The 27785-nt window shown below is 37.3% G+C and overlaps 1 protein-coding gene across 2 annotated transcripts; it reads right to left on the bottom strand.

Moving 5' to 3' along the window:
• Window positions 1-1089: 1089 nt before the first annotated feature.
• On the bottom strand, window positions 1090-27248 carry LOC149812688 (protein SHOU4-like). Of its 2 annotated transcripts, XM_089992216.1 has the most exons (4): window positions 26110-27248; window positions 9771-9926; window positions 1644-1855; window positions 1090-1569 (listed from the first exon to the last, which is right to left on the bottom strand). In XM_089992216.1, exons 1-4 carry the CDS (start codon window positions 26905-26907, stop codon window positions 1377-1379), a joined length of 1359 nt encoding a protein of 452 aa, XP_089848342.1. In that variant the 5' UTR covers window positions 26908-27248; the 3' UTR covers window positions 1090-1376. The 2 variants fall into 2 exon arrangements, with proteins under 2 accessions (XP_089848342.1, XP_089848343.1); XM_089992217.1 differs by lacking the exon at window positions 9771-9926 and having other exon boundaries at window positions 26110-27106.
• Between the last annotated feature and the right edge of the window lie 537 nt (window positions 27249-27785).

Raw genomic sequence — 27785 nt, 5'->3', positions numbered from 1 at the left:
GTTAGATTGTACATATTATAAAGCATTTGGTACCCTCATGAGCAAAAAAAAATCCTAACTAAAACTTATAGGGAGAGATTGTTTTGCACAAATCTAACCTCATATGGTCAAAATAGTTGGATGGACCCCTGTATCATACATTTTCGATGTAAAAATACAATTTTTTGAGGGTTGAAATTTTGTTACATTGTATGCCGTTAATTTTTTTAACTCCAAAAAATCTCACATTCATGTTGCAAAAACATAATCCGAAGGTCATTTTCTACCAAAACAAACATATACATCACATCTAGGGGGTCAAATGTGCAAAAAACACCAGAAAAGAAAACAAAAATATTACTGCTGCTTACAAGGGGGTTCTTTACCCACGAAGGTATCCAACATTACCCATATATATATATATATATATATATATATATATATATAGAGAGAGAGAGAGAGAGAGAGCGCATGCATCCCACTTGCACGTCAGGCCTAACAGACACAAAACAGGCTTTAACTGCAGGTGCAATCTGCCCTAAAGACTTTCAGCGGAACAATAAAGTCTGATAGCCATCACAAACGCAAAGGGCAGAGGCTGTCGTAGGGCACCTAACAACAGCGTAAGCAGCTCTCTCTCTCTCTCTCTCTCTCTCTCTCTCTCTCTCTCCTGACCGGATGGAATCAGATGGTTTGGGACCATCAATTTTCGGTGTTTTTTCGGAATTCTATCCTTACAGATATGTTCAGCATGATTGATTTACTAGAAATTGTCGCTAGGATCATTTGATTCCAATGCATGGACATGTTTTTATAAGGTTCAAAAATCAACTGTCCACAATTTTCATAAATTTGTAAGACTTCAAAGAACGATTTTTCATCCAAAATGAATGATTCAAGTGTCAATTTCTAGTAAATCGATCATGTTGAAAACATTTGTAAGGTTGAAAAAACACCAAAAAAATTCAGTGGGTAAGGTTGGTACTCTCTCTCTCTCTCTCTCTCTCTCTCTCTCTCTCTCTCTCTCTATATATATATATATATATATATATATATATATATATATATATATATATACCTTTGATTTTGTTGGTACTATACAATCGAATCCAGTTCAATCGCTTACTGACTTGATTAAATTAATGAATTTTCAAGTTATTCACTAGCACCCAAATCTCTCTCCAAAAGCCCCTCATAGTTATGTGAATCGTTTACTGGAACAGACTTTAGATACAAATAAACAAGCAAGAACAGTGATAACTTAGGCAGAGCTGCTAGCCAGCTTTTTTGGTAGATTTATACATAACCAATACTTTGATACCTTTGTGTTCCACCTCAATTTACTTAGGGTTGAGATGGACACGAAACAGGGCTCGTGCTCTTGCACATAAAGATATTTACACAGCTACCACATCAGCATTCAAGTTCTCATCACATGTCAGGACAAGTCCCTGAATACTGCTGGGAAGAAGACAGCTCCTCCATTGGCAACCCGTGAAGACTGGCTCTGTAGATGGAATAATCATTAGCACGTTATCATGACGACGAACAATTCCCATTACGCTTACAGTGCTCCCTTCTTTAATATACCTGTCATCATCAACAGGATTACTAAGAACTCTTTAGTAAGTGAGCTGTCAATTATCAAATGATTGCTACTTTACCCCTCTTCAAGTCGCATAACTCGGTCATCAGCTGAAAGTTTTCGTTCTGCAAGCCAGTTTAAAAAACTAGGACACAATTCCCTGTTTTCATCTGTGATATCAACAACTGTCACAGGTTTAACAAATGAAGAAACTTTTGCACCATATCCAGCTTTTACTAGTGCTCTCAGTCCAGATTGAAAGTCTGATATGTAGAAATCACCCACATACTTCTGCAGTATGAAAAACATTGCTCAACAAACATTTGTACAAAACTAAAACAAAAATGGAGTCTTCTGGATGAAGCATTAGGAAAAAGGTAACCAAGCTAGAGGTGATTAAGGGTTCACATCATGTTCCCACATGCAAGAATCACATGGTTATATTCCACCTGCTTGGCCATCAGTAAAGAAAAGCACACACACACAGCCTGACTATTTATTTTGTCTAAGATGAGAAGTATGACTAGAGGAACTTGCAAGGGATTGGATATACTGTACATTGGACTGCAATATTCAGGACTCGGCTTATACAGTGATGTACTAAAATGTTCAACCCCAATATATAAATTTCAATGTACAATAAATAAAGGCTAACAAAAAGAAGAAAAAGAGAAGGGGGAGAGTACATAGAAAAGGTTTTTGAGTGAATGTGCCACCAATAGAGATCCAAATGGTTTTCTGTTTGTCATCCCACTGATTTCCGACTATTACATGACCAGAAAATAATTGATTAGTTAAGCGGGAAAATGGAAGGATGACACACCAGAGTACACGACAGAAAGAAGAGGCCAATACATGAAGGTACAAAAATGAAGTTACGAAAAACAGCCAATTTCTGTTTGGAAAACCTCATTTTGAGGCAAAAAACATCAATATAAAAATGTTTTTTCAGCGGAGTTTGATAGCCAAATGCTTCTCTGTTTTTCAAATACAAGAATTGGGCATTAAAAATCGTTTTAAGCATCACCCAAATAGCTTCTTAGTTTTTTATGTTTCATTGCATGTTTTCCAAATAAAACCATACAAATATGATCTCCATAGGTCATTTAGCAGAAAATATCTATCATATTAGAAGTTTCTTATGCTTAGATAGGTTTCTAAAAGAATCTAAAATCAATGTTGCCACACAACTATGCAATAAAGAGAATTGACATGTTTTTGGTAAACAAAGCTCCACAGCTATGACTTAAGTGCTCCACACCAGTTCATAAGCAAATTGGTTAGGAGAGACCAATATCTATCACTATATATATATATATATATATATATATAGAGAGAGAGAGAGAGAGAGAAAGAGAGAGTCACAAGAATATGAGAAGTGGAAATATTAGAACTAGTGTGAACAGCAATTTTCATGGATTTTTTTTCTCTTAAATCTAACTGCAAGGATGTGATCTTATGCTTGGTTTTATAAACACCAGATCTTGAATCATCTGATTATGATGCATGAACAAGGTTTTTTAAGGCTTTAAAATTATCAGCTCATAATCTTCATAAATATTCAAGCATCCAAAAATTTTATTTTTTCATCGAAAATACACAATCCAACAGTTGATTCCTAGCAAAGTCATCACGCCAAACACATCTACATGTTTGGATTTGCAAAAAAAGCGTTGGAAATGCCCAATTCACATGGTAGTTCTCATATTCTAGTGACAAAATATATATAGTCACTTGAATATGAGAACCAAAAATATGAAAAGTACAGTGTGAACCACAATTTTCATAGATTTTTTGTTCTTTTCTCTTAAATGAGACTGTAGAGACGTGATCTAAATGCTTGGTTTTATAAGGACCAGCTGTTGAATCATCTGATTATGATGCATAAACAAGTTCCTAAGGCTTTAAAACCAATGGCACATAAACTTCAAAAATATTCAAGCATACAAAAATCATAGTATTTCATCAAAAATGTGCATCCAACAGTTGATTCCTAGCAAATTCACCCTGCTGAACACATCAACATGGTTGGATTTGCCAAAAACAAAACGCAGGAAAGGTACAGTTCACAATGTAATTCTCATATTTTTAGTGACTATATAGATACATTTAGTCAATAGATGTGGATGTGTTCGGCATGGTGAATTTGCCAGGAATCAACTCTTGGATAGTGTATTTTCGATGAAAAAATGTGATTTTTAGATGGTTGAATTTTTATGGAGATTATGAGCCATTGATTTTAAATGCTGGTCCTTATAAAAACAAGCATGTAGATCACATCCTTATGGTTAGATTCAAGAGAAAAGAACAAAAAATCCATGAAAATTGTCGTTCACATTAGTTTCTCATATTCTAGCGACTATATATATAGTTTTACATTTATATTTATATTTATATTTATATTTATATTTATAACAGCCACAAATTTCATTCTCGGCATTTTTTTCAATAAGATTTTTCGCCAGGTTTTCTTTCAGAAAGTAGTTTTTCCCAAGAAAGTCTCAAATGTTTTAAATATTTTAAAAATGGAAAGAAAAATAGGTTTTAATAGTATTTTTATAAAATCATAAATAAACAAATAGAAAAGATTTTAAAAGTAAAATTAAAATAGGAAAATATATACTTAAATATATAAGTAATAAGTCTTTTTAAATATCATGATATTTATGTTATAGCCGATATTTTGAAAATATCACGATAGTATCAGCTGACCTGATTTCTCATAAATATCATGACATTTGTTGTATTGCTATATATATATAATAGCATTCTCTACCCTCGTGGGTAAAGAACCCCCTAGTTGGAATTCATCGGGGGAGGTTGTTTCGACCAAATCTGACCTCATGGAAATAGCAGGAATGGGCCCTTGAGTCATAGTTTTCTGATGCAAAAATGTGTTTTTTTTAGGTTTGAAAATGTGGTACATTGTAGGCCGTTGATTTTTTAACCCTTGTAAAATCTGACATATACATCAAGAAAACATGATCCAAAGGTCAGTGATTGTGGGACGTTGATTTTCGAAACCCTTATAAAATCTGCTTACATGTCATAAATCATATTTACATGGTTCAAAACTCATTTTCCACTAAAAAACTTTGTAGATCACATCCATAAGCTCTGGTCTACCAAAACACTTTAAAAAGGTGATTGATACTCAATAGTTTGTGCCTTCAGTAGCACCAAATAATAACACATATAGAGAGAGGAATGAAAACCTACCCACTAAAAAACATGCCAAACCTACCCACTAAAACCTAGACCCACCTGTGATCAAATGCACCACTTCGTGCAGGTCTACCAATTGATTGGACGAGCGTCTGGAGGTTTTGGGCTGACAGTATGGTAGGGATGACGACGACGACGATGGTTGGTGCATCACCAAAGGTTGTTGGATGATGCCGGAAAACGATGACAAAGTTGGATGGAAAACCAGATCTTTGTAACTATGGTTGTCTGCATTGTCTCGTATCGTACGATACGTATCGTTACTTTTTTATATAACGATACAATATACACTCGTATCTTGATACAAGTGTCTATTGTACCTGTATCGGGTGTATCGTACGATACACCCGTATATCGATCCACATCATACGATATGGGTCTGGCACACTAAAAAAGAACTAAAACTCAGTCTTTTTATCTTGGGTTTAAAAGCCCTCTTAAGGGCCGACTTCTACACATGAGTAGAGGTTGTTGGAAGGGAACCCATGCACCTTAGGTTCCATGAGAACAATTTAGGGGCCGATTTGTGTGCAAGGGAGAGAGATTTTGTGATTTTCTCAAAAGCACATTTCCACCAATTTTTTCACCGAAGTGGGTTAAGGTAAAAAAATATTATTTTTTGCTTGTTATTGAGTATTTTTGGGAAAAGATGGCATCAAAAGATCCAGCATGGCAATGGTGCACTCAAATAACGAGTGAAAACCGATTGAGAATCAAATGCAACTATTGCAACAATAGTTTTTCGGGTGGTATCTCTCGGTTGAAGCATCATTTAGTCGGAATACATCATAATGTGTAAGTGTGCACGTCAAGAAAATTGTCGGATGCCGTAAAATGGCAATGTCAACAGTTACTTGATGATTTGAGAGAAAAAAGATAAGAAAGAGAGATGAATGAGGCAAAATGGGGTATGGGGAGCCCTAAGAGGATGTGTATTACGAAGATGGGCTCCATATTTCTAATCGAAGATGGGCTCCATATTTCTAATCTTACAACTCATAGCATATGATAAAAAGTAAAAAGTTCTGCAGCGAAGGGAAAAGGTATAGTTTGTGCCAGTATTAGTACCGTGGTTGTCGCCACATGCACAAAAAGAAGAGTAAGAGAAGTGGTCAAGTTAGAGGCTCTATTAGGAGCATTTTACCTTCTAGGACAGACCCTGGGGCGCAGCCCGACGTTCGTAATGCTATGATCCACCTACATTTAATTGAGCAACCAGATGTCATGGTTGGGAGATGGTTCTATGATGCATGTACTCCTTTCAATGTTGCAAGTTCCTCTCATTTTTAGGCCATAACAGATGTCATAGCCAGTATCGAGCCTGTATAAGATGACTTCATATCATTCTTTAAGAGAAAATATTTTAGATGTTAATGTGAAAGAAGTCAAGGCATATTGTGATGAAATAAGGCAGTCATGGTGAAAGACTGGGTGTAGCATCATGGCAAATGCGTGGCCAGATAAAAAGTCGAAGACCTAGATAAATTTTCATGTCTATAGCAAAAAAAAACAGTTTTTAAATCAATTGATCTATCTGATACGCCCAAGACATCAGATGTATTACTTAGAGTTTTTTTATCAGGTTGTAGAAGTTGAACCTCAAAATATTATGCAATTCATTACTGATAATGCAACAAATTATAGGGCGCAAGGTAAAGAATCGGCAAAAAAAATGGGTCATTTTTTTTAACCCCTGTGTTGCCCATTGCATAGACCTCATGCTTGAGGACATTGGCAACATGGATGAGGTACATCAGACAGTTGAATGCTGCCAAGAAATTACTAAATTTATTTATAATCATGCATGGGTTTTGAGCGTAATGAAAAAGTACACTAGTGGTGCTGAGTTGATTCGTAGTTGAGTTACTAGATTTGTAACGTATTTTTTGCAGTGCAAAGTTCATTATATATGTATTTTATTATCTAAACATGATATTTTCTTATTTATTTTGTTATTTTTAAATATTATTTATTTTTTATAAGCCCTCAAGATTTTTTTGAGATTTATCACCAAACCTATAACATCGCGAGAAATAGCCTCACCGAGATATAGCCGATACCGATATTTGCCTATAACATATACATAGTGATATTATCGCAAAAATATTATCATATTATCGCGATAATGCCGTGATATTTTCTAATGTTTTCAAAATATGATGATATTTTGCCTTTAATATCATTTTAGGAATTTACAGCTATATTATCACTATATTTTCAAATTATCACCTATATTTGTGACTATGATATTTACATATATATTTTATGGGATAACATTCGGTAATGGTGCCATTTTGTACAAACGCCTTCAAATCTCCATGACACGGGTTGTTTTGACCCAAACCGACCTCATGGATGAATTCAACATATTCAAAATAGTGGGAACCGGCTTTTGGATCATGTTTTTTTTATGAAAAAACATGATCTTTTGACTTAGGAAAGTATCGCACATTGTAAGTCATTGATTTTTTAAGCCTTATAAAATCCTATGTATGTGTTGTAATCGGACGATCTAAGAGCCAATTCCCACTAAACTAATCTTGTAGATCACATTTGTAAGGTTACTTTCATGAAAAAAAACAAAAAAATGAAAAATAAAATTTATTTCTAGGTAATGGTGATATGACCAGATGTGATCCCTATATATATATATATATATATATATATACACACACACACACACACACACACACACACACACAATCGGGTTCGAATCTCATGACGCAAGTTGTTTCGACTCAATCTAACCTCATAGATGTGTTCAGCATACTCATTTAGTAGGAATCAACCCTATCATGTTTTGGTCGAAAAAACATATTTTTATGAGTTGGAAAAAAATGACGCATTTATAGCCATTGATTTTTCGATCAGCGGAAAAACCTGTATACAGGTTGGATTCCAGCATTACAAAAGTCGGTTCCCACTAATAAAAACATGTAGATTACATCTATGGTCTTAGATGTGAGAAAAACAACTGAAAAAAAAAACATGTTTGCTAAGTCAATTGTAAATACAATCAATTATAACAAACATCAACCCTACACACACACATGGTATTGTCGCCTAGAACTGGCAGGTGCATGTTCCTTTCTATTGTTCCAATCACTCTACAATGGACTTAAGCTTATATTTAACCAATCAATGGCTTCTATTTAACTGAAAGCATTTTGAAAAAAAAAATCTTTGTCTACAAACTGGTGAGTCATCAATGGTATTTTGTGAAGAAAGTTCCAATGACACTGGAAAACCCAAGAGTATATGTCTCTCTCTCTCTCTCTCTCTCTCTCTCTCTCTCTCTCTCTCTCTCTCTCTCTCTCTCTCTCTCTCTCTCTCTCTATATATATATATATATATATATATATATATATATATATATATATATATATGAGAAGGCGGCAGCTGTAAACCACTTTTCTAGCTAACCTCGCAAGTAACCGGTTTTTGGAAGGGTTTTTCCCATGTTTTCCTTAAATCTGACCGTACAGATGTGTTCAACATGGTAAATTTACTAGGGAACGACACTTGGATTATGTTTTTTGATTAAAAAAACATGATTTTAAGCCTCAAATATTTATGAAAATCTTAGACCATCGATTTTTAAACCTTATGAAACCTACCTGCGTATCGGAATCGGATGATCCAAGAGTTGATTCCTATAAAATCAAGCATGTAGAACACATTTATATGGTCAGATTTAATGAAAACATAAAAAACTTCAGAAGCTCGGTTAGCTGGTGGTTAGCTAGAAAACTGGTTAGCAGCTATATATATATATATATATATATATATATATATATATATATATATATATATATATATATATATATATATATATTCAGGATTGCATGGAAATTTTATTTTTTATTTTTGTAGAAGATATATTGAAACATGCATCCGTTAGAAATCGAACATATCTGTACTGTGGAAGGGCATCATTCTACAGATACACATGATGTCATACTCCATGCCACATCTCATAATCAATTAACTCATCATAATGTTCTTTCAAATCTTGCCCAGTTCGTGTTGCCGACGCAAAACTGGACCTTTCTCCTATTTGTCAATATTGGCATGATACGTAAATGCATTTTTTAAATTGTGTATATTCTCCTTGAGAACTAAAAAATGAAAGAAAAAAGCATCCTTTGCTGCCGTCTGGAAAATGTTGAGATAATGCTGGCCACAAAATTACTGAAGGCATAGTACAATTCTGATATAATTGAAGTAGGAAAAAAATAGGAAGGGAAATATCTAAGGAAGATCAACATGCCCCTAGAATCTAGACAATAAAGATAAAAATTAGGGATGGCAGTGAACCGGGGGAAAACGGGGCCCGCCCGCCCCACCCCGCCCCGTATGGACCGGGGACGGAGGATATGAAATGGGATGGAAGTTAAAATCGAAACCTGAGCGGGGATGGACTTACGCTTTCCCCCATCCCGTCTTGCCCCGCCCCACCCCACCCCACCCCGTCTCCGATCCCTGTTAGTAAAATTCTAAAGTACTCTTTAAGGATGACAGTGGACCGAGGGGAAACAGGGCCCCGCCCGGCCTCACCCCGTTTGGACGGGGGCATGGAGGACATGGAGGAGGGGATGGAGGTTAAAATCAAAACTTGTGCAGGGATGAAGACACGGATGGAGGGTGGAATTTTGAGACGAGGCGGGGGCGGAGAGCTTGTCCCCTGGCCCCTCCCTGGTCCACTGCCATCCCTAATAAAAATCAAGCACATAAACTAATATGCATCAGAATAATAAAAAGATAGCTGTGTTGCAGGACAAGTTTCAAAGAATTCACTAAAGGAATTTTAGTACAAAGAAGTACAAGCCATATTAACAAGTGGATTAAGTGAGAATCACAAAAAAAATCATAAATTTATATATTTATAATACATATTCAGAAGCTAGACAGAAAAAACTAAAGTAACAAAGCAAAACAAGCTGAACTTTTAGTTAAAGCCCTAAATATTGCAGCTACTGACCTCTAAATGTCTCAATCCCCATGAAAAACAATGATGACTAGCATTTGCTGGCTTTGCACCCCATCCTCGGTATTCATACAATCCTGTGGATACATAGATGCACCTTGGAATCCTTTGATATGAGGATTCAAGTGGAATACTGCCACAAGTGACAACCTACGACAACATGAATAAAAAAAAAGATGATCAAGACACAAAAAAGGAAAAACAACAACTATTAGAGAAAGACTGGTACCCAAGATCCCTTTCTAACATGTCAAGGACAAGAAATTGTTCTAAGTTGAAAACATTCAATTGAAAAAAGAAAAAGAAAAAGAAAATACATTTGTTTTTAAATTGAAACCATTAAGGTTTATATCCAATTTCCACCATTAGTTTATGTCAACTTTGTGCAACAAGGCAGAATGTCAATGGTACAGGTTCGAGACGTATACCGGACCAACCCAAACCTGTTTAGTCAGGTTTGGCAAAAAAAATTCAATCTGTTAGTTATTCAGGTCAGATGCGCTTTTATATGATAGAATCCAATCAGACTTGGACCCAGCTCAAAGGTCCTTAATTCTTGAAGTTGTTTCTGATGCATATCAGCATCCTGGAACAATGAGAAGGGACAGGCTGATAATGACTATGCTCTTCCCACATCCCCACTCAAGAAGACATGGTTCTCAATGACTTTTCGCCCTTTATATGATGAGTGATCTCCTGGTGGAGCTAAAAAATCTGTGTGAGATTGTTTTCCTGGCCTCATTACTTTGACAATAGCAGTCCACAATCTCCTTTGTTGTGCTCAGTAACAAGAAACCACTACCAATTCTATGGTTCACATTCTTAGTTCAATCAAATTGGATTCTTTATAGCTCCAGAATCTCCTTTGTTGTGCTCAGTAACAAGAACCACTACCAATTCTATGGTTCACATTCTTAGTTCAATCAAATTGGATTATTATCAATTTTATTATCAATTTTCAAAAAGCTATCGCTCATGAAGCTTGAACCTTCAACCTGGCATACAGTGTCAGTCACACCTTTGAACAGCGTACACTGACCCGTGTATGTCTAAACAAACAGCTTGCAACCAGAATGGTGCTCTTGGCAGACTTTAAACTGTAATACAAATGAAAGGCAAGCAACCAAAAGAACTAAAGAATCAACCAAGTACTAGTAGTCTGTTCTTGTAGGGGATAAGGTTTGATTTTGTTTTGTTTTTTTTGGTTATGTGCATATACAATCTGAAACGAGAAAATTGGGGACTCTGTCATCAAGCTCAACTCCAGCATCAATAACAAAGGGCTAGGGCTAACCCTTAAAATTTCATTGATGGGAAACGTAGAGAGATGAAAGGGCAAACATGTGCCTCGTTGGAGAAGCTAATTGGTTTAAGATGATAAAAGGTTCTTGGTGGTGCCAATAATGCTGAAAATTGTATTCTGCAGGCATTGAAAAGTGTCTAAGATGCGTAATTTCCTTGGATGTCAAGTACATCACACTTGTTTTGGGTAGGAAAAATTTTTCAAAGGGTTTTGCTTCCAGCAGTTTATGACAAGTTGGATACCAAAGAGGGCGAGAAGGATATTTATATGCTTGCAAAGATGAGAGATAGAAAATCGAGGGATCTGGGTATGATTAGATATATCAAAGATGAAACGCAAAGGGTTTTAGTCAACGATGAGGAGATTAAGGAGAGATGGAAAGATTATTTTGATAAGCTATTTAATGGAAGTCATGCTCAGGATCTTGGAGATTTCTCCATTCATTTTCATGAGATGAATCGTGACTTCATGCGCAAGATTCAAAAGAAAGAAATTGCAGAGGCTTTGAAGAAAATGAAATCAAGAAGAGCAGTTGGCCCAGATGGTATACCTATCGAGGCTTGGAAATGCTTGGGTGAGAAAGGTTTAGAATGGTTGACAAATCTTTTTAACAAAATTTGGCGGACAAATAAGATGCCTAATGAGTGGAGGGAGAGTACTTTGGTGCCTCTATATAAGAATAAGAGTGATATACAAGATTACACAAACTATCGTGGTATAAAACTCATGAGTCATACTATGAAACTTTGGGAGAGGGTGATTGAGTATAGGTTGAGGAAGGTTGTCATGATATCGGAGAATCAATTTGGTTTTATGCCTGGAAGATCAACTATGGAAGCTATACATCTTCTTAGACAACTTATTGAGAGATATAGAGAGAGGAACAAAGATTTGCATATAGTTTTTATTGATTTGGAGAAGGCATACGATAGAGTACCTAGGGATGTTCTCTAGTGGACAATGATGAAGAAAGATGTTTCTCTCAAGTACATTAGTATAATTAAAGATATGTACGAAGGAGTAGTAACCAATGTCCGCACTTGTGGAGGGGTGACAACCAATTTTCCTATAACGGTTGGGTTACATCAAGGATCTGCATTAAGCCCTTTCCTATTTGCTATAGTGATGGATGAGCTTACGAGATCAATTCAAGAAAATATGTCGTGGTGTATGTTATTTGCTGATGATATTGTTTTGATTGATGAGTCTAAAGCTGGGGTTAATGCTAAGTTAGAATTATGGAGACAGACATTGGAAGCAAAAGGTTTTAAGTTGAGTAAGAGTAAGACAAAATATATGGAATGTCGGTTTAGTAAGCAGCGAAGTAGTGATGGGAGTGTAGTGAAGCTTAGTGAACAAGAAATACTGGTAGATGATTGTTTCAAATATTTGGGATTTATCATTCAAAAGTACGGAGAAATTGATAGAGATGTAAATCATAGGATAAAGGTTGGGTGGATGAAATGAAAAAGAGCAACTGGAGTGTTGTGCGATCATAGAATGCCATTGCGGTTGAAGGGAAAGTTTTATAGGATGACAATTAGGCCCGCTTTACTATATGGTACGGAATGTTGGGCTGCCAAGAGACATCATATTCAAAAAATGAGTGTAGCTGAGATGCGTATGCTTAGATGGATGTGTGGAAATACAATAAAAGATAAGATTCGAAACGAGGAGATACGTGAGAAGGTAGGTGTTGCATCCATTGAAAATAAGATGAGAGAGAATCGTTTACGGTGGTTTGGACATATTCGACGAAGGCCTAATGATGCTCCAGTTAGAAGGATGGAGAAATGGAAAAATATATTAGTTAAAAGAGGTCGGGGTAGGCCTAAGAAGACTTGGATGGATATGATAGGAAAGGATATGAATGCTTTGAACCTCACCGAGGACATGGCATTGGATAGAAATGATTGGAGGAGAAGGATTCATGTGGAAGACCCAAAATGATTTTCTTTTTTTGTTCATATCGCCGACCCCAATTGTTTTGGGATGAAGGCGTAGTAGTAGTAGTTGTTGTTGTTGTTGTTTGCTTCCAGCAAAGTTAAATATAGGACTAATGAGAATAAGGAGTAGAGAGAGAGAGATTTAGTTAGTCAACTTTTTATGTAATATGAACCGTTGATTTTTTTGAGCTAAAAACACATCAAAAAATGCAAAATGTTTAACCTAATACATTTTTTCTACTAAATAAAGCATAAAGATCACATCTATGGGTTTAAATTAAGCAAAAAACACATGAAAGTGTTTTTTAAAGGGGTCTGTGATGGTATGAGAGATAAATGGTCTGGAAGTTACACATTTTCTCTCTCCATATATATATATATATATATATATATATATATATATATATATATATATATATATATATAACAAAACCCAGTTTGACTCAGCTAAGTCTTACTTGGCTTTGCTGGTTACTGAGTCCATTCACTGGGTTAACCCAGTAAATGGGTGAGTCAAACGAGTTGACTCGTTGGGTTTTAGAACATTGGCCCTTGCTCTCCATGATATATAGTATATACTCTAATGAAACCCGTTCTCTAATTGCATTAACAAAAAAATTGGATTTTGGAACCATATTCTTGGAGCCTGTTTTAAGCTCGACCCAATACTTCTGTGGATGGACATGATAAGAGCCCGATATGTGTTTCATGTAAACTTCTTTAAAAATGCCATGAAAAAAATGCATTCTTAAGTCATAAAGAGACCAATCAAATGGTAATGCTATCATGATGATTGGGCCGATTGTCTCCTAATATTCTAAACATGTTGCTGATTATGGTCCTTTGCAACTAAACCCACTTTGTATGTTTTCATACTTCCATGTGATTTATATTCACCTTATACACCCATCTATAACGAATGACATTATTGTTCACCAATCTTTTCACAATGCTCCAAGTATATTATATTGCATGGCTTCAATTTCTTCTCGAATTGCATCAATCCACTTTTGATTTTTAACTGTTTTTTTATAGTTGTTGGTTCCTTTTATTTTAAAAATTTCACCAAATTCATAAAATTCTGCTTATTGTGGTGCTTTACAACTAAACATGCTTTGCATGTTTTGACACTTCCATATGATTTTTATTTCACCTTATACACCCATGTACAACCAATGACATTACCATTCACCAATCTTTTCACAATGATCCAAGTATTATTATATCGCATGGCTTTAAGTTCTTGTCGAATTGCATCAATCCAGTTTTGACTTTTAACTGCTTCAAAAAGTTGGTGGTTCCTTTTATTTTAAAAATTTCACCAAATTCATATTCTGACATGAAACCATCATATGAAGCAAACTTTTGATAGCTTGCCATAATCTTGAAAATCATATTTGCTGGTTCTTCCCCTTGATTCTGCTCCATTCTATTTGTGGCTGGTATAATACCTGTCTCCCATGGCTGATTCAAGGTCTCATCATTATGTTTCGATCTCTCTTTTTGGTATACTATGATGTCTTTACCATGACCAGAATCCTCATTCTTGCACAGAGTTGCCAGTTGAGGAAGCGGGAGCGGGAAGCGATACGGGAAGCAGGAGCGGGAAGCGAGGCACTTTCAAAAATGTAGGAAGCGGGGAAGCGTGGGACCACTTAGAAGAAAATTATGAACCGTATCGGAAGCGAACCGGAAGTGACCTAGGAAGCGAACCGGAAGCGAGGGGGAAGCAAAAAAAATGAAAAAAATGGGGAAGCGTGGGGGAAGCGTGGGGGAAGCGAGGGGGAAGCGCGCTTCCCAAAAAAGGGGGACGCTTCCCCCACGTGTTTCGAAAGCGCGACGTTTCGCGCTTCCGAAGCGCGTATCGGGGAAGCGCGCTTCCCCATTACCCTAGGCGCTTCCGGTAACTCTGTTCTTGCATCTGTAGCCCATTATGTCTCTCTCAAAACTAAAGACTCATTTATCATGTTCACCTGCACCACTCTTAGCTTATCAAAATGCTTCAAAATTTCTTCACTGGAAATGCACCATCATTTCAACTGGCTGCTTACTTGAACCACTTATAAAAAGGGGAGCGTGGTCAATATAAGGAGGAAAGGAAAAGGATAAAAGAAAAAAGAAAGGGAGAGAAGAAAAAGAAAAGGGAAGGAAAGAAGAAAGGGAAGACAAACAAAGAAGAAAATGACCATAGAAAAAGAGAAGGAAAGAAGAATAAAACAGAAGAAAGAGAATAATAGATAGAAATAGAAGAAATAAAGAAGAGATAATTAAGAAAGATTACTTAAGATAGAACGGATTTTCACCTTTTTATCTTGGAACTTGCTACAATACCATCAAAATCAGTTGGGTATGTTGTGATTAAGAAGAAAAAATCAAACCCCACATGACCCCTAACATTCTATGTTGAGGGATCCACATTATTGAATACTCATTGATGAATAATAGATAGAAATAGAAGAAATAAAGGAGATAATTAAGAAAGATTACTTAAGATAGAACAGATTTGCACCTTTTTATCTTGGAACTTGCTACAATACCATCAAAATCAGTTGGGTATGTTGTGATTAAGAAGAAAAAATCAAGTCCCACATGACCCCTAACATTCTATGTTGAGGGATCCACATTATTGAATGCTCATTGATGTAGAAAACTAGTCCATGAGGGCATTACAACAGGATACATTTATTTACGTGGATCACATTGAATATAACATACTTGACACCCCATAAGTGCCATCCCTATAAAAATAACAGAACAGCAGAAATTTGCAAAATACCATTTTATGTAACTGCAACATAAAATCCTACTGAAAAATTATATTACATGACCGCCATTATCTAATGACACATGCTTGACAAAAAGTAGAAAACTTGACTGAGGGTATGTTTGGCTGATCTTTTCAAAAATGAAAAGGAATCACATGAGAATTGGAATCTCATGAGATTCAAAATCACATGATTCCAATTCACATGTGATTTGTTTTTTCATGTTTGTATAGTGTGAGGAAAAGGGCCCTGTTGAGCACCAGTAAGGAAGGGGTGGAGCTCGCTGGTGATGATTTCTGGCGAGCTCCACCTTGCCTCAACTCACCCAAAAGAAAAAGGGAAGGAGGAGAGTTGAGTTTGCCGATCACCATCAAGAAGGTAAAACGGAGTAGGAAGGAGACGACTGACGAGTTCCATCTAGACATCAATAAGAAAAAAAATAAAGGGAGATGGGTTGGAGGCGGAACTCGCCAGTGGTGGTTTTCAGCGAGCTCCACCTCACCAACAAATTAGGAAAAAAGGGGCCCCTTTGAGCCCCAGCAGGGAGATGGTGGAGCATGATGGTGAGCTCCACCTCGTTTGAACCGTTGTGCTTGCCAGTCGGCTGTTCCAGCCACCCAAAGAAAAAAATGTGCGTTGGGCCAGAACCTCTGTGGGTTTCACATAGGGGCTCGACCCCTTTTATGTGCAAAGAGGAAAGAGTAGTTGGGGCTCTTACAACCCCATCATTCACATTTTTCTGTGAATGGATTGGATTGGCTCCACCTCATTGGGGGCCTTTGTTGGCAATGGCAGGAAGGAGTTGTGATGCCCCTACAATGACCTCATGTGGTTCCCAGCAGCAGCATGTAAGGAAAAAAAAACGTACCTGAAAGACAGCAATTTCCAATGAGGTTGCTGCTTTTCGACGATCTTGGCAAGTTGGGCGAAGGTGCCTCTGGTGTCGTCCCCAAACCATCCTCTGTTACAGAGAATGGCAAAGAGGATGAACTTGGGGGGTTTGCCCCAACGTTCACATGCTTTTTCAGAGCTAAATCCGATGTGATTTCAAATCATACGATTCGAAAACACACATGAACCTGTGAGATTTCAAATCTCACGGGTTGAGATACCAAATTAAATATGAGTTGGTTTCTCATGGAGAACAAATGTTTTTGTTTGGTTATCGGGTCAAATGAGATTCAAAATCTCATTTGGATGAGATTTTGAATCTCATGAGGCCCAACCAAACACATACCCTAAATGTATGGTATTTTCTTTTTCATTTCACGACAATAAGGGAATTGTGTGCTCAATGACAGTGGAATTTTCAATGGTAGGATCCAAATTCACCCTTAAGGAAGCATGGACCTACTAATCACATCTATTCCCTTTCTCCTAGTTTTCTAGTAATCTTTATTAATACATAGTATTGCTATTCTTTAATTTCTCAGCCAATTTTTCATCCGAATGCAGCCCAAGTGTCTAATGAATTCAACTTTATCCTCCATTAGGGAAGTCAATCCAAAACAACTCCAAAATTCAATCAAGATATACACATGGACACTAATCTTAAATTGAGTCCTCTGAATGAGCGCATCAATTGAAAATAGCTGGCATTCGCAATACAAATCATTGTTCTCAAGTAACATGGTTGACCGAATATATTTGAATACAAGTGCCAATTCTTCCTCCATTTTTCCCTCTATGTTTGATTTGATATTCAAGAAGGAGAACCTTGAGAACTTTTTGACCAGATGCGAGAAAGACAACATTTAACCTACCACAACTTTTATGTCCTTTCCCACAAGCAATATAATATACCAGCTTGCAAGTTTGAAGCTCCTCCAACGAAGCTTATCCAAGGTGTCAAATGCCTAGCATAGCTGCTAACCATAGCTTTTAGTTCTTGCATTGTGCCCGATTCTATATGCATTCTATGAGGTTGTATTCTGCTTCAATAAAAGTTGTCTACCATCTCCATAATCTTCGACCAAGTTCGCAAGCCATCCTTGTCTATTCTTCATGTCAATTCAATCCACCAAAGCTTAAAAGCATGTAGCTCATGAAAGCATAAGGCTATGTCTTTTAGCTAAGTCAAATATGTGCCAAATCAAGCTCCAATAAATCCTCGAGTCCCATTGACTTAAGAAATCTCTTGGCATTTCTCGCCAGTATCATTCTTGGCATTTCTCGCCAAGAGATTTTCTCAGATTTATTTTTTAAAAAGTGAGTTAAGAAATCTCAAAATTTTGGAAATTTAAAAAAATCAAATAAAATTTATAAAAATTGAATCAAAATACAAAAATAGAAAAATTAAGAAAAGATAAAAATACAAAGTGTCTTCCATCCCTCTTTTTTCTTCTTTCTTATTCCTCTTCTTTCCTCTCTTTTTTTTCCTTCTCTTTCTTTCTTCTTTCCTTCATTCTCCTCTTTTTTTTTTCTTTCCTTCCTTCCTTCGCTCTCTCCCTGGTTATCGCTCCTCTTCTCTTCTTTTCTCTTCCATTCCTACTTTCCTTCTTCTCTTCCTTCCTTCCCTTCCTCTCTTCTCCTCTTCTTTTCCATTAAAAAAACTCCCAAATCTAATAAAACCATAGGATTTGTCTTTTAAATCAGATCAACTTAAATTTGGAAGGTTGGGTTGCTTTTTGGAAAGGTTTTGATAAAATCAAATGATATTGGACTTCTTAATCAAAAAAAATAAAAAAATAGGTTGTTTCAATGTTTATATATTGTGATATTAATATTTTGTCGCAGTATTTTAATGATATTTCCACCTTATTGTAAAATCTCGATATTATCCTGATATTTTCGAAGTATCAGCGATATCAGTGACTATGGTCCAACCAAAATATAATGTTAGGACCACAAAACACATTCACTTCTATGCAGCCAAAATCTAATCTTAGAACCAGAATTGATTTTTTCTATTACATCCTCTATAAGTTTATGAAATTATTTACAAATTCTCAACGAACTCTTGCATTTGGAGCATGTAGAGCATTTCGAAGGGCATACCTAAAATAACACACCATACAATATGAACACAGGTTTAACATGGTTAAGTTCAGGAATGGACCTATGATTCAATGCTAAATTGCCACTCTCTCTCTTGAGCGTGAGCTATCTCTGCAGCTTTTATCTATATTCAGCATACATATCTTGCAGCTAATATGTCCTCAAATGTTAGACATGGTTGCAGCCATCAATAGATTTTAGCAGGTTTACAGCAGATTATTTACAGCAAACATATCTACATATCTTCATTTGTTTCCCCTGAACTGAGATGTTCCAGAATGTTCCCATCCTCTCATCTGGCTCATCGTCCTTATCATTGGATACTGGATCTGCTGGTCCTGTTATCCTGGACTGTGGACCTCTAACATTCCCCCTCAATTTCAATGAGTTGGGAAAGGCATCGAACTTACTCTAGTAATAACTTGAATCCACTGGGTCCTTGGACAAAGTATATTGCACATGCAGCTCCTTTGTTAGTTTGTCCCAGACAAAATGAATATATATTTCTATGTGCTTGTTTTGTTGTGATACATAAGATGAGCTGCAAGCTAAAAGGCTATGATATTCACACCACAATGTTGGTGGCTTTGGCAACCGGGTTCATGAAGAAGATGCTGTATCCATGTGAGTTCTGCCACGACATTTGCTAAAGTATTGTATTCAGGATATTGGATCTAGATATTGTAGGTTGTCTCTGAGAGCTCCAAGAAATTAAGTTGGGACCAAAGAAGAAAGCATGGCTCCAATTAAATATTGATCTGGGCAATCAGCCACGTCGGCCTCTGAATACGCTAAAAGAATTTGGTTTGCTGATGGTCTAAAAAGAACCCCATGATTTAACGTGCCCTTGGGATAGCAGACTATCCGCTTAATAATGGTCAGTTGGAGCATGCATGAATTTACATACTTTGTCTTCAGCAAAAGTTATATGTGGTCTTGTCATAGTTGCATATTTTAGTGCTTCTATAATGCTTCGATATAATGTGTATCCTTGAATATAGATCCCGACTAAGCTGATAGATGAGGTGCTAAAACCCAATGTTTAGAAACTTACTAAGCTGGTTTGGCATGGCTTAGTCATTCATTGGGTTGGGTCAACCCAATGAATGACCCGGCATTTGCACAACACTAGGTAGAGTTATAAGTTGACTTGGCCAAGACAACTGAGTTTTTGTATTACTCGGCATGCCTCAGCTGAGTCAACTATGAGTCAGTCAATCATATGCATATACACACATGTACATACAGATATGTGTGCATTATATAATGGATATATATATATATAGTAAAACATTCATATAAAAAATTCATATATACACATGTATATTATAAAGCTCAAATACGCGCACACATATGCACACTAAGATTTAGTCAAATCATTATATATATATATATATGTGTGTGTGTGTGTGTGTGTGTGTGTGTGTGTGTGTGTGTGTGTGTGTGTGCGTGAATAATGTATACATTTTGCACATATATGTATGTACACTTGTATAATTGCGTACAGTACCTATACATCTAATTATCTACATATCTATATATGTAAAAGTTATTATGCACTGCCGAATCACAAGTCAATGTTTGCCGAGTCGATTCCCGAGTTGCGAGGTTTTACAACATTGCCAAAACCATGGTTTAGGTGTGGATTTTGCACCACTCACACATCAATAACTTCAAAATATGTTGTCATTGTGAAATTATAAGACCTTTTGCAAAATTGGAGTGGACCAAGAACTTTGAAAGTAAATTCAGTTCCCAACATCATAATGAGTTGTTGAATATATGTGGTGGAGCTTCTAGTGACGATAATATCATTGACAGATAAGTACATAAATCACATGTTGATTTCTTCTGAAAACTAAAACAGAAGTGTCAGTTATGATTCTTCTGAAACCTAGAGTTTAAAGGAAAGCACTCAATCGAGAAAATGTGGCACTTGAGGCTTGCTTAAACCATAAAGTGCTTTTTGCAGCTTACATATATAGTGTAGAAACTATCAATCTCAAAATCCAAGCAGTTGATCCATGAACACCTATCAAGACAAGTGCCCATGATGAAGAGCATTTTGTACCTCCAGTTAACATATAGACCAGACTTCCTAATAGCAATAGACAAGACCATTCTGATGGTACGGGGTTTGATAATTGGGCTAAAGGTTTTAAAACAGTCTAAACCTTCTTGTTGGTTATAGCCTTTGGCCACAAGACGAGCTTTATAATGTTCTAGAGTTCCATTAGTTTGTCATTTAATTTTGAATATCCATTTGCATCGTACAGTATATTGGACCTTCTCAGTTGGAATGAAGACTAAGGTCTGATTTTAGCAAGGGCATCAATTTTGACCTATATTGTTTCATGCCATTTTAGATCTTGATATGCAGCCTCAAAGGCAATAGATTCATTGTCTTGTAGAAAGGTTGTGAAAAGAATAGTAGGAATTAGGTATTTGGTGGGTTGGCACAATTTGGGTTTTAAAATTCTATCTTGAAATCGAGGTAATGGTGAGCCCCAATCGGTTGAGATTGGTTTGGTTTGGACAAAGGTCTCTCGTCCACATTAATTGGGCTTCTACATCCAACAGTAGAAGGTGAGTCATCAGGACCTGTTTGGGATTGACTCAATGAGGTTTTCTCTGCATTTTGAATAAGAGTTGTGCTAGGTTCGGGATCTTGGATTAGACCCAAATTCGCTTGCCTTGGTATAGTCTACTTGAGTAGTTTGAGAGACAATGACTGTTAGGCTCATAACCAAAGGATTTTGGGGTCTAGGTGGATTTTGGTTTAGCTCCATCTAGGTTTGATTTATGTAAGGAAAGCACTTTTCAACAAATACTACATGGTGTGAAGTGAACAATTTTTTCGTCTTTATATTCAAGTAAAACTATCCATGATGTTGTAGTGCATATCCCAAAAATACACATCTATCTGATGTACACTCAAGTTTATGATCTTTATATGCATGCAAACAAGGAAAACATGTACATTAAAAAACTTTCAAGAACTTGTATTGTGGTTAGACCTTGAATAGAACCTCTAGAGGTTATTTCCCTTTGAGAACCTTAAACGGCACATGGTTAATCTAATAACTATTGTACTAAAAGCATATACCAAAATTTAGAGGGATCATGAGCTTGAGCCATTAATGACAAACACATGTTCATGATTTTTTTGTGCTCGCACAGTAGCACCACTCTATTCAGGTATTTATATACCAAATGATATTCACCCTCCCAATGAAAATGGAAATACCTTATTTTTTGCACAATAATGTTTTCTCATGGTTCTTGAAAACTTGAAAAACATATAGCACATCAGACTTGTGCTTTATCAGATAAATCAAAATATATTTAAAGAAAGCATCTATAAAAATAAAGCAAATATGAAATCAGTAGCACTAGTCACTTGAGTCAGGCCCACACATCAAAGAAAGCAATATCCAAAGGTGCACATGACATGACTAAAGGAGTGACTGAAGGGCAAATTTTGGGTTTTTTGTCTTTGAAACACCTCAAACAAATTATTTTCAGAAAGTTTTCATAAGACAAACAATATTTATTTAAAACATGTTTGCACTATGCGTAGAGTAGGGTAACCAAAATGATGGGGTCACTGGTCTAAAGAAGTCTTTTCTCCAATGTGAGCTGTTTTATTTTCTGCCATCAGGCGCATTCTCAAACAGGAAAGATCCATTTCACTTGTTCCCAGCAAGAATGTCTTCCCAGTGAGATGATCCTTCTCACAACAATGATGTGGATGAAATTCGAACACATCATTATCTCTTGAAAAATCTTTGAACTGACAATAAGTTTCCAGTAATCTTGGGCACACGTAGAATATCATTTAAAAAAAAATCTATCAAAGATAGAAGATTCAATGTGTTCAATGTTCAAAATTAACCATCACTGATCTTGCTAGGCCCTGTCCTTGATAACCATAACGAATAGATAGGTTGTTGATGGTGATGCAGTGTCACTCCAGATTTTGGATACCAATTTTCATCACTGAATGTTGGAGGTGCATTGTTTTATTTTATTTGGTGTTTTCACTTTGATTGTTTGTGCCGTGATTACCAAACCATCCACCACCTCTACCTCTATACCTAGACTAGGAGTTCTCACATTAACCTCTACCACGGTATTGACAAGAAGAAAAATTTACAGTAAGGTTTAGATGATCTAATGCATGTTCTCCATACATTTGAAGAGTGCTTCTTGATTTAAAAACAACCCATGGAATTCATTTAAGGATATAGGGGTATAATCTCAATAGAGGTCATGAAAGCCAAATACTCACTAGGTAACCTTTTAAGAATTTGCATTACAAGATCTTCTTCGACTACTGGCTAGAAGCAATAGCTAGTTGATGTGCAATAATCTTAGCTTTTCAAAAAATTCATCTATAGATCTTGAACCTTTTCTTAAGTCTTGCAGTTGAGTTTTTAACTACATAATCCTAGACGTGGAATCTGTTGCATATAGCAAAAGACGAATTTGATCCCATAACTTGGCTATGAACTGATTTTAAAAGGGATGACATCGACCAACTAAGTAAAAGTTAGTCACGTCTGTGCCATTCAACATGTGCTGGATTCAGTTTAGACATGCCATTTTTTAACTTAGGAGGAGATGAATTACTTCCATCAACAAAGCCCATCATACCATAAGTGAGAAGAATGGGCGTGAATTGAGACTCCCACAAATAGGTAATTATCAACATTCAGTTTGATGAACAGAAAGTGGTGCAGGTTGCTAGGTGTATGAGTAATGGACAAGATGACATACCAATGTTGCTAACTTCTGCTGAACTGATAGAAGGATAGAGGTGTCAACTCTTGCTCAATGAAGGCCTAAACTCTGACACTATAAAATAGCGTCACGCAACATGTATGCAGAACTAATGTGGTTTGATTCAAGGATATGCTTACAGTCTGTGATGATAAACAGCAACTCTCTTGCTCTTGAGATTCAGCTCTGTTGTTTATTTATGTATATTTAACATACATATCTCTCAGCTAATGTGCCCTCAAATGATGGACATGGTTGCAGCAATCAAGGGATTTTACAGCATGTTTACAGAAGATTATTTACAGCAAATATATCTACTATCTTCAGGTGTTATCCCTTAAAATGCAGTGTTCCAGAACTCTCCCATGCTTAGCATCATTTGATTCTTCATCTGGTTCATCATCCTTATCACCATTTGGCTGAGACACCAATTGATTGGATGGCGGAACTGTTAGTCCTGTTATCTTGGATCGTGGACCCCTAACAGCACCAACTAAACAATACTTGCTTTATGTTAGCACCATCCATCATGTGGTTTTCCATTTATAATTGCCAATTTGTGAACCTTCATTGGATGTATAAGCCCCTTCAGAATCAAGCTGTAATATTGTCTGTCTCAGCCCTCAAAATTGATGGGAACCATAAACCTCTTAAGTGTGCCTTCTTTGTGTTAAGTGCACACCATTGCTTCAAGCCTCCAACTCAGCCCAAAATATCAAACTTTCATAGAGCAAGAATAGTTCAAATTTCCCACCACTAACCTCAAGCACTTGCCTAAAACAGATGGTTCTTACGTTTTGAAAGTTTTTGGACTTTTTTAAATTATGTGCTCCTGAACAGCCCTTGAGATGATGTATGCAAAATTACCTGATATCTCATGAGATATGTTGCAAGGCAAACATTTATACTTAATGCAGTCTTGAATTGCCAGGTTACAAACGAAAGAAAACATGATTGCAACCAAAAACTTTATACTACAAGTTTTGCATATCTAGGAGACCATCAACGCACAGGGAATCATGAAACAATCATTTGCTTAGACTCAAATATTAGGCATTGGGTTACAGAAACATCCAATTTGGTATCCTATCTGCAACTGAGATGACACATGCTTTCAAATTGTTATCCAGCTTCACTTGTGATTTCTGTATTAGGCAAAAAGGAAAACAAGAATTTTTTGATTTGTGACCTTGATAATTGGGCAACTCTATCTGTTACCATTACCATCAAAATTTCAAAAGCATAAGTGTTCAATATCCCCTTATTGATTTCTTCAAAAGATTAGATGCATGTAGATCTATTGCCTTTGACTGAGCAGAGGATGGATTGCCTTCACAAACTTGTGCTTTTGGCTAGAATAGTTTATTCAATCTTTGGTTTGTGAGACATAGAATTAGTTCTTATACCCTTTTCATATGGAAAACTCAAGGTCTTTCAAAAGTTATAACTTCAACAATTCTCTGTAATTTTATTTTTTTGGTCAACAAATTGGACATACTATCTAGAGGGAGGTTTCCCAGCCTTTATATCTAGAAATTTCATTCTCACCTTTGTCATTTGAATATTGATAATAAAATGTTCTAAAATCAGTCAAGTTTCATCAAGAACAATGTCACCTAGCTCATATCATTCAATTTCTGATACAAAAGATTTTGGACCAATAATACAAACACTCGCACTTTTTTTTGTGAACTACATTACACTTCTAGTTTTTGACATGTATGATACATGCCTACACTTGACTAATAAGGAAAAAGAACTGCACTTCCTTTTCGATAAGTCAATTTCCCCTCTTCCCTTTCAGCTTTTTCTTACACATTAGGTGCTTGTTTCTAAGTGATGCAAGCCTAACGTTTCTACAATGGAAGTCTTTCCTGTTAGAGAATGAAATGGCCTTGCAAGCCCTTTCTCCTGACTCTATAAGACTGCTAACTCATATTTATGTAGACGGCATGACGATTGATAACGAAAAAAAAAAACATGACCAAGCAAAAGATTCATGAAGAGTTCAGCATTTTGTTAGTGCATTCATGATTCACGTACTTGCTGGTCGATGGAAGCAATCCTGATGCTGTGTTACAAAAAGGCACCTTAGCTACAAGATATCCCATGAAATCATGGACTTCTGGTAGAAACTTTAGATCTAATTTTCATTTGAACAGTTGGATCAAATCCCACAAACAAGGTGCCATAGCATTTTGACTCGACCAGGTTTGGGGCCCAGGTGATCCTCGCTCTAATACATGCCCTTAATTCTCTTTCTGGATTTTGTTTCATCTCTAATAAACAGAGCAATGCAGCTAAATCACGCATTGAAGCAAACTATCCAGCTAAACCTTTAACTTGCACTACAACAAACAGGGAAGAGAGAGAGAGAGAGAGAAAGACATGATTTGGCAGTGTGAATCTCTACATAAATTCGTCATGTCTCTTTGAACGCACAAAATGGACATTAAAACACAAAACGTTTTCTGCAAAACTGGAAAAGAGACGGAAAGCAAAATGAAGAAGAGGGAAAATCCAGAGATGGGAATTCTCACCCCTGTGACCTTCACGTACTGCCCATCCTTGGCGCCTCTGAGCTCTGCATCGGGGTACTTGGCCAAGAACCTGAGAAGCCCCCTCCTTCCCCAGGCGAAGTTCCATCCGAGCACGAGCACCACCGGAAACAAGACACAGCCGATCACGATCAGAATGACGGGCTTCTTCACCGTCATAAGCATGAAGACCCCCACGATCGACGTCATCAGGAACACCACAACCGCCACCCAGACGAAAGACTTGGAGATCCTGAGCCGAACCAACGCCGTGTCGTTGTTGCTCAGGTTCGTAACGGAGGCGCCGTAGACAACCTTGCCGGCGGGAGGCACGGCATTGGCAGATGAGGAGTCCAATTGGCCGGAGGAGGAGCCAGAAGGCCGACGGCTGGAGGAGATTGGGCCAGAGGTGATGAGGCCGGTCGTGGGGAGGGGCAGGGAGCCGGAGCCGGAGCGGGAGCGGGAGGCTGCAGGGTTTCCGGCGCTCGAGAGGGGGGCGGAGGATTTGCGGGAGGGCTGGGGGCCGGAGCCTGAGGATGGCGGCGTCTGTTGTGGGCCGGAATTGGAGGCGGATCTGGCGAGGGAGCCGCTGCGAGGCTTGGAGGAGGAGGTGGGCGTGGTCGGAGGGTCGACGACGTGGATGTCGAACATCTTGCCGAGCTCACCCGACTTCTTCACATCGCAGCCGGTGTAGGGCATGGCTCTGGACGTCATGACGAGCTGCCGCTCCTTGTGCTGCTCGGGTAGCCCAGACACGTAGAGCCCGCTGCTCAATTGGTGGGATGGGATCCTTGTCCCCATTGCTCACGGCTAATGGCTAATGTGGCTGGGATTTGGTTAGGGTTTCTCAGAGAGAGAGAGAGAGAGAGAGAGAGAGAGAGAGAGAGAGAGAGAGAGAGAGAGAGAGAGAGAGAGAGAGAGACCTCCGGATCAAATGCGACCAGGAAAGGGACAGAATAGGCGGTAATGGTTTCGGAAGGGGCAATGTGGGAACATTTGGGAGAGGGAGAGGGAGAGAGAGAGAGGCAAAGAGAGAGAGATCACTGAAGCAAATCACGCAACAGAATGAGTGGCAGTGGGAAGAGGAAAGTTTGTAGAGAGAGAGAGAGAGAGAGGACAGTAGAACAGTGCTACTGTTGAGTGAAGTGGAACCTTCTGATTGGCACTTGTACATAGAGGTAAAGAAGCCTCATTCTTTCACTGAATTTACCGTATCGCCATTTTCTCAAAATACTTTGCTCGCGCTCTTCGAAATGATGATCTCTGACAGTCATGACTATCGAGCGAAAGGAACGGGCTCGAGAATGCTGAATTTTAGTAAATTCTCTTTGGCCACTTTTGAAGCTCTCACTAAGATTGGACATATAAGACGATCTGTTATATTGATCATGATGATGAAACTTTAAGGTGGTACCAGTGCCGTGAGCAACCTTGTAAGATAGTGATTGAAAAAAATTTCTAAGAAGGTTTGGACCCTCATTTTTACTTAAACTCATTTTACTTAAACTGAAATATAGAAATGAAAAAGTTCATTCAAAAATATCAAATATCAAGTAAAATTCTATGACATATATGCTGCATAAGGGGATTGGTCTGAAATCTCTTTGATAGTTATATTTGTAAAAAAACTTAAGGATGACATTTGGGTCAAACTCATGGCCTTGGACCCCAAACCTATA

This window comes from Nuphar pumila, chromosome 16 (assembly GCF_984573655.1).
Source record: "Nuphar pumila chromosome 16, dmNupPumi1.hap1.1, whole genome shotgun sequence".
In the NCBI taxonomy this organism is placed as follows: Eukaryota; Viridiplantae; Streptophyta; class Magnoliopsida; order Nymphaeales; family Nymphaeaceae; genus Nuphar; species Nuphar pumila.
This window is presented reverse-complemented; position numbering and strand designations above follow the sequence as displayed.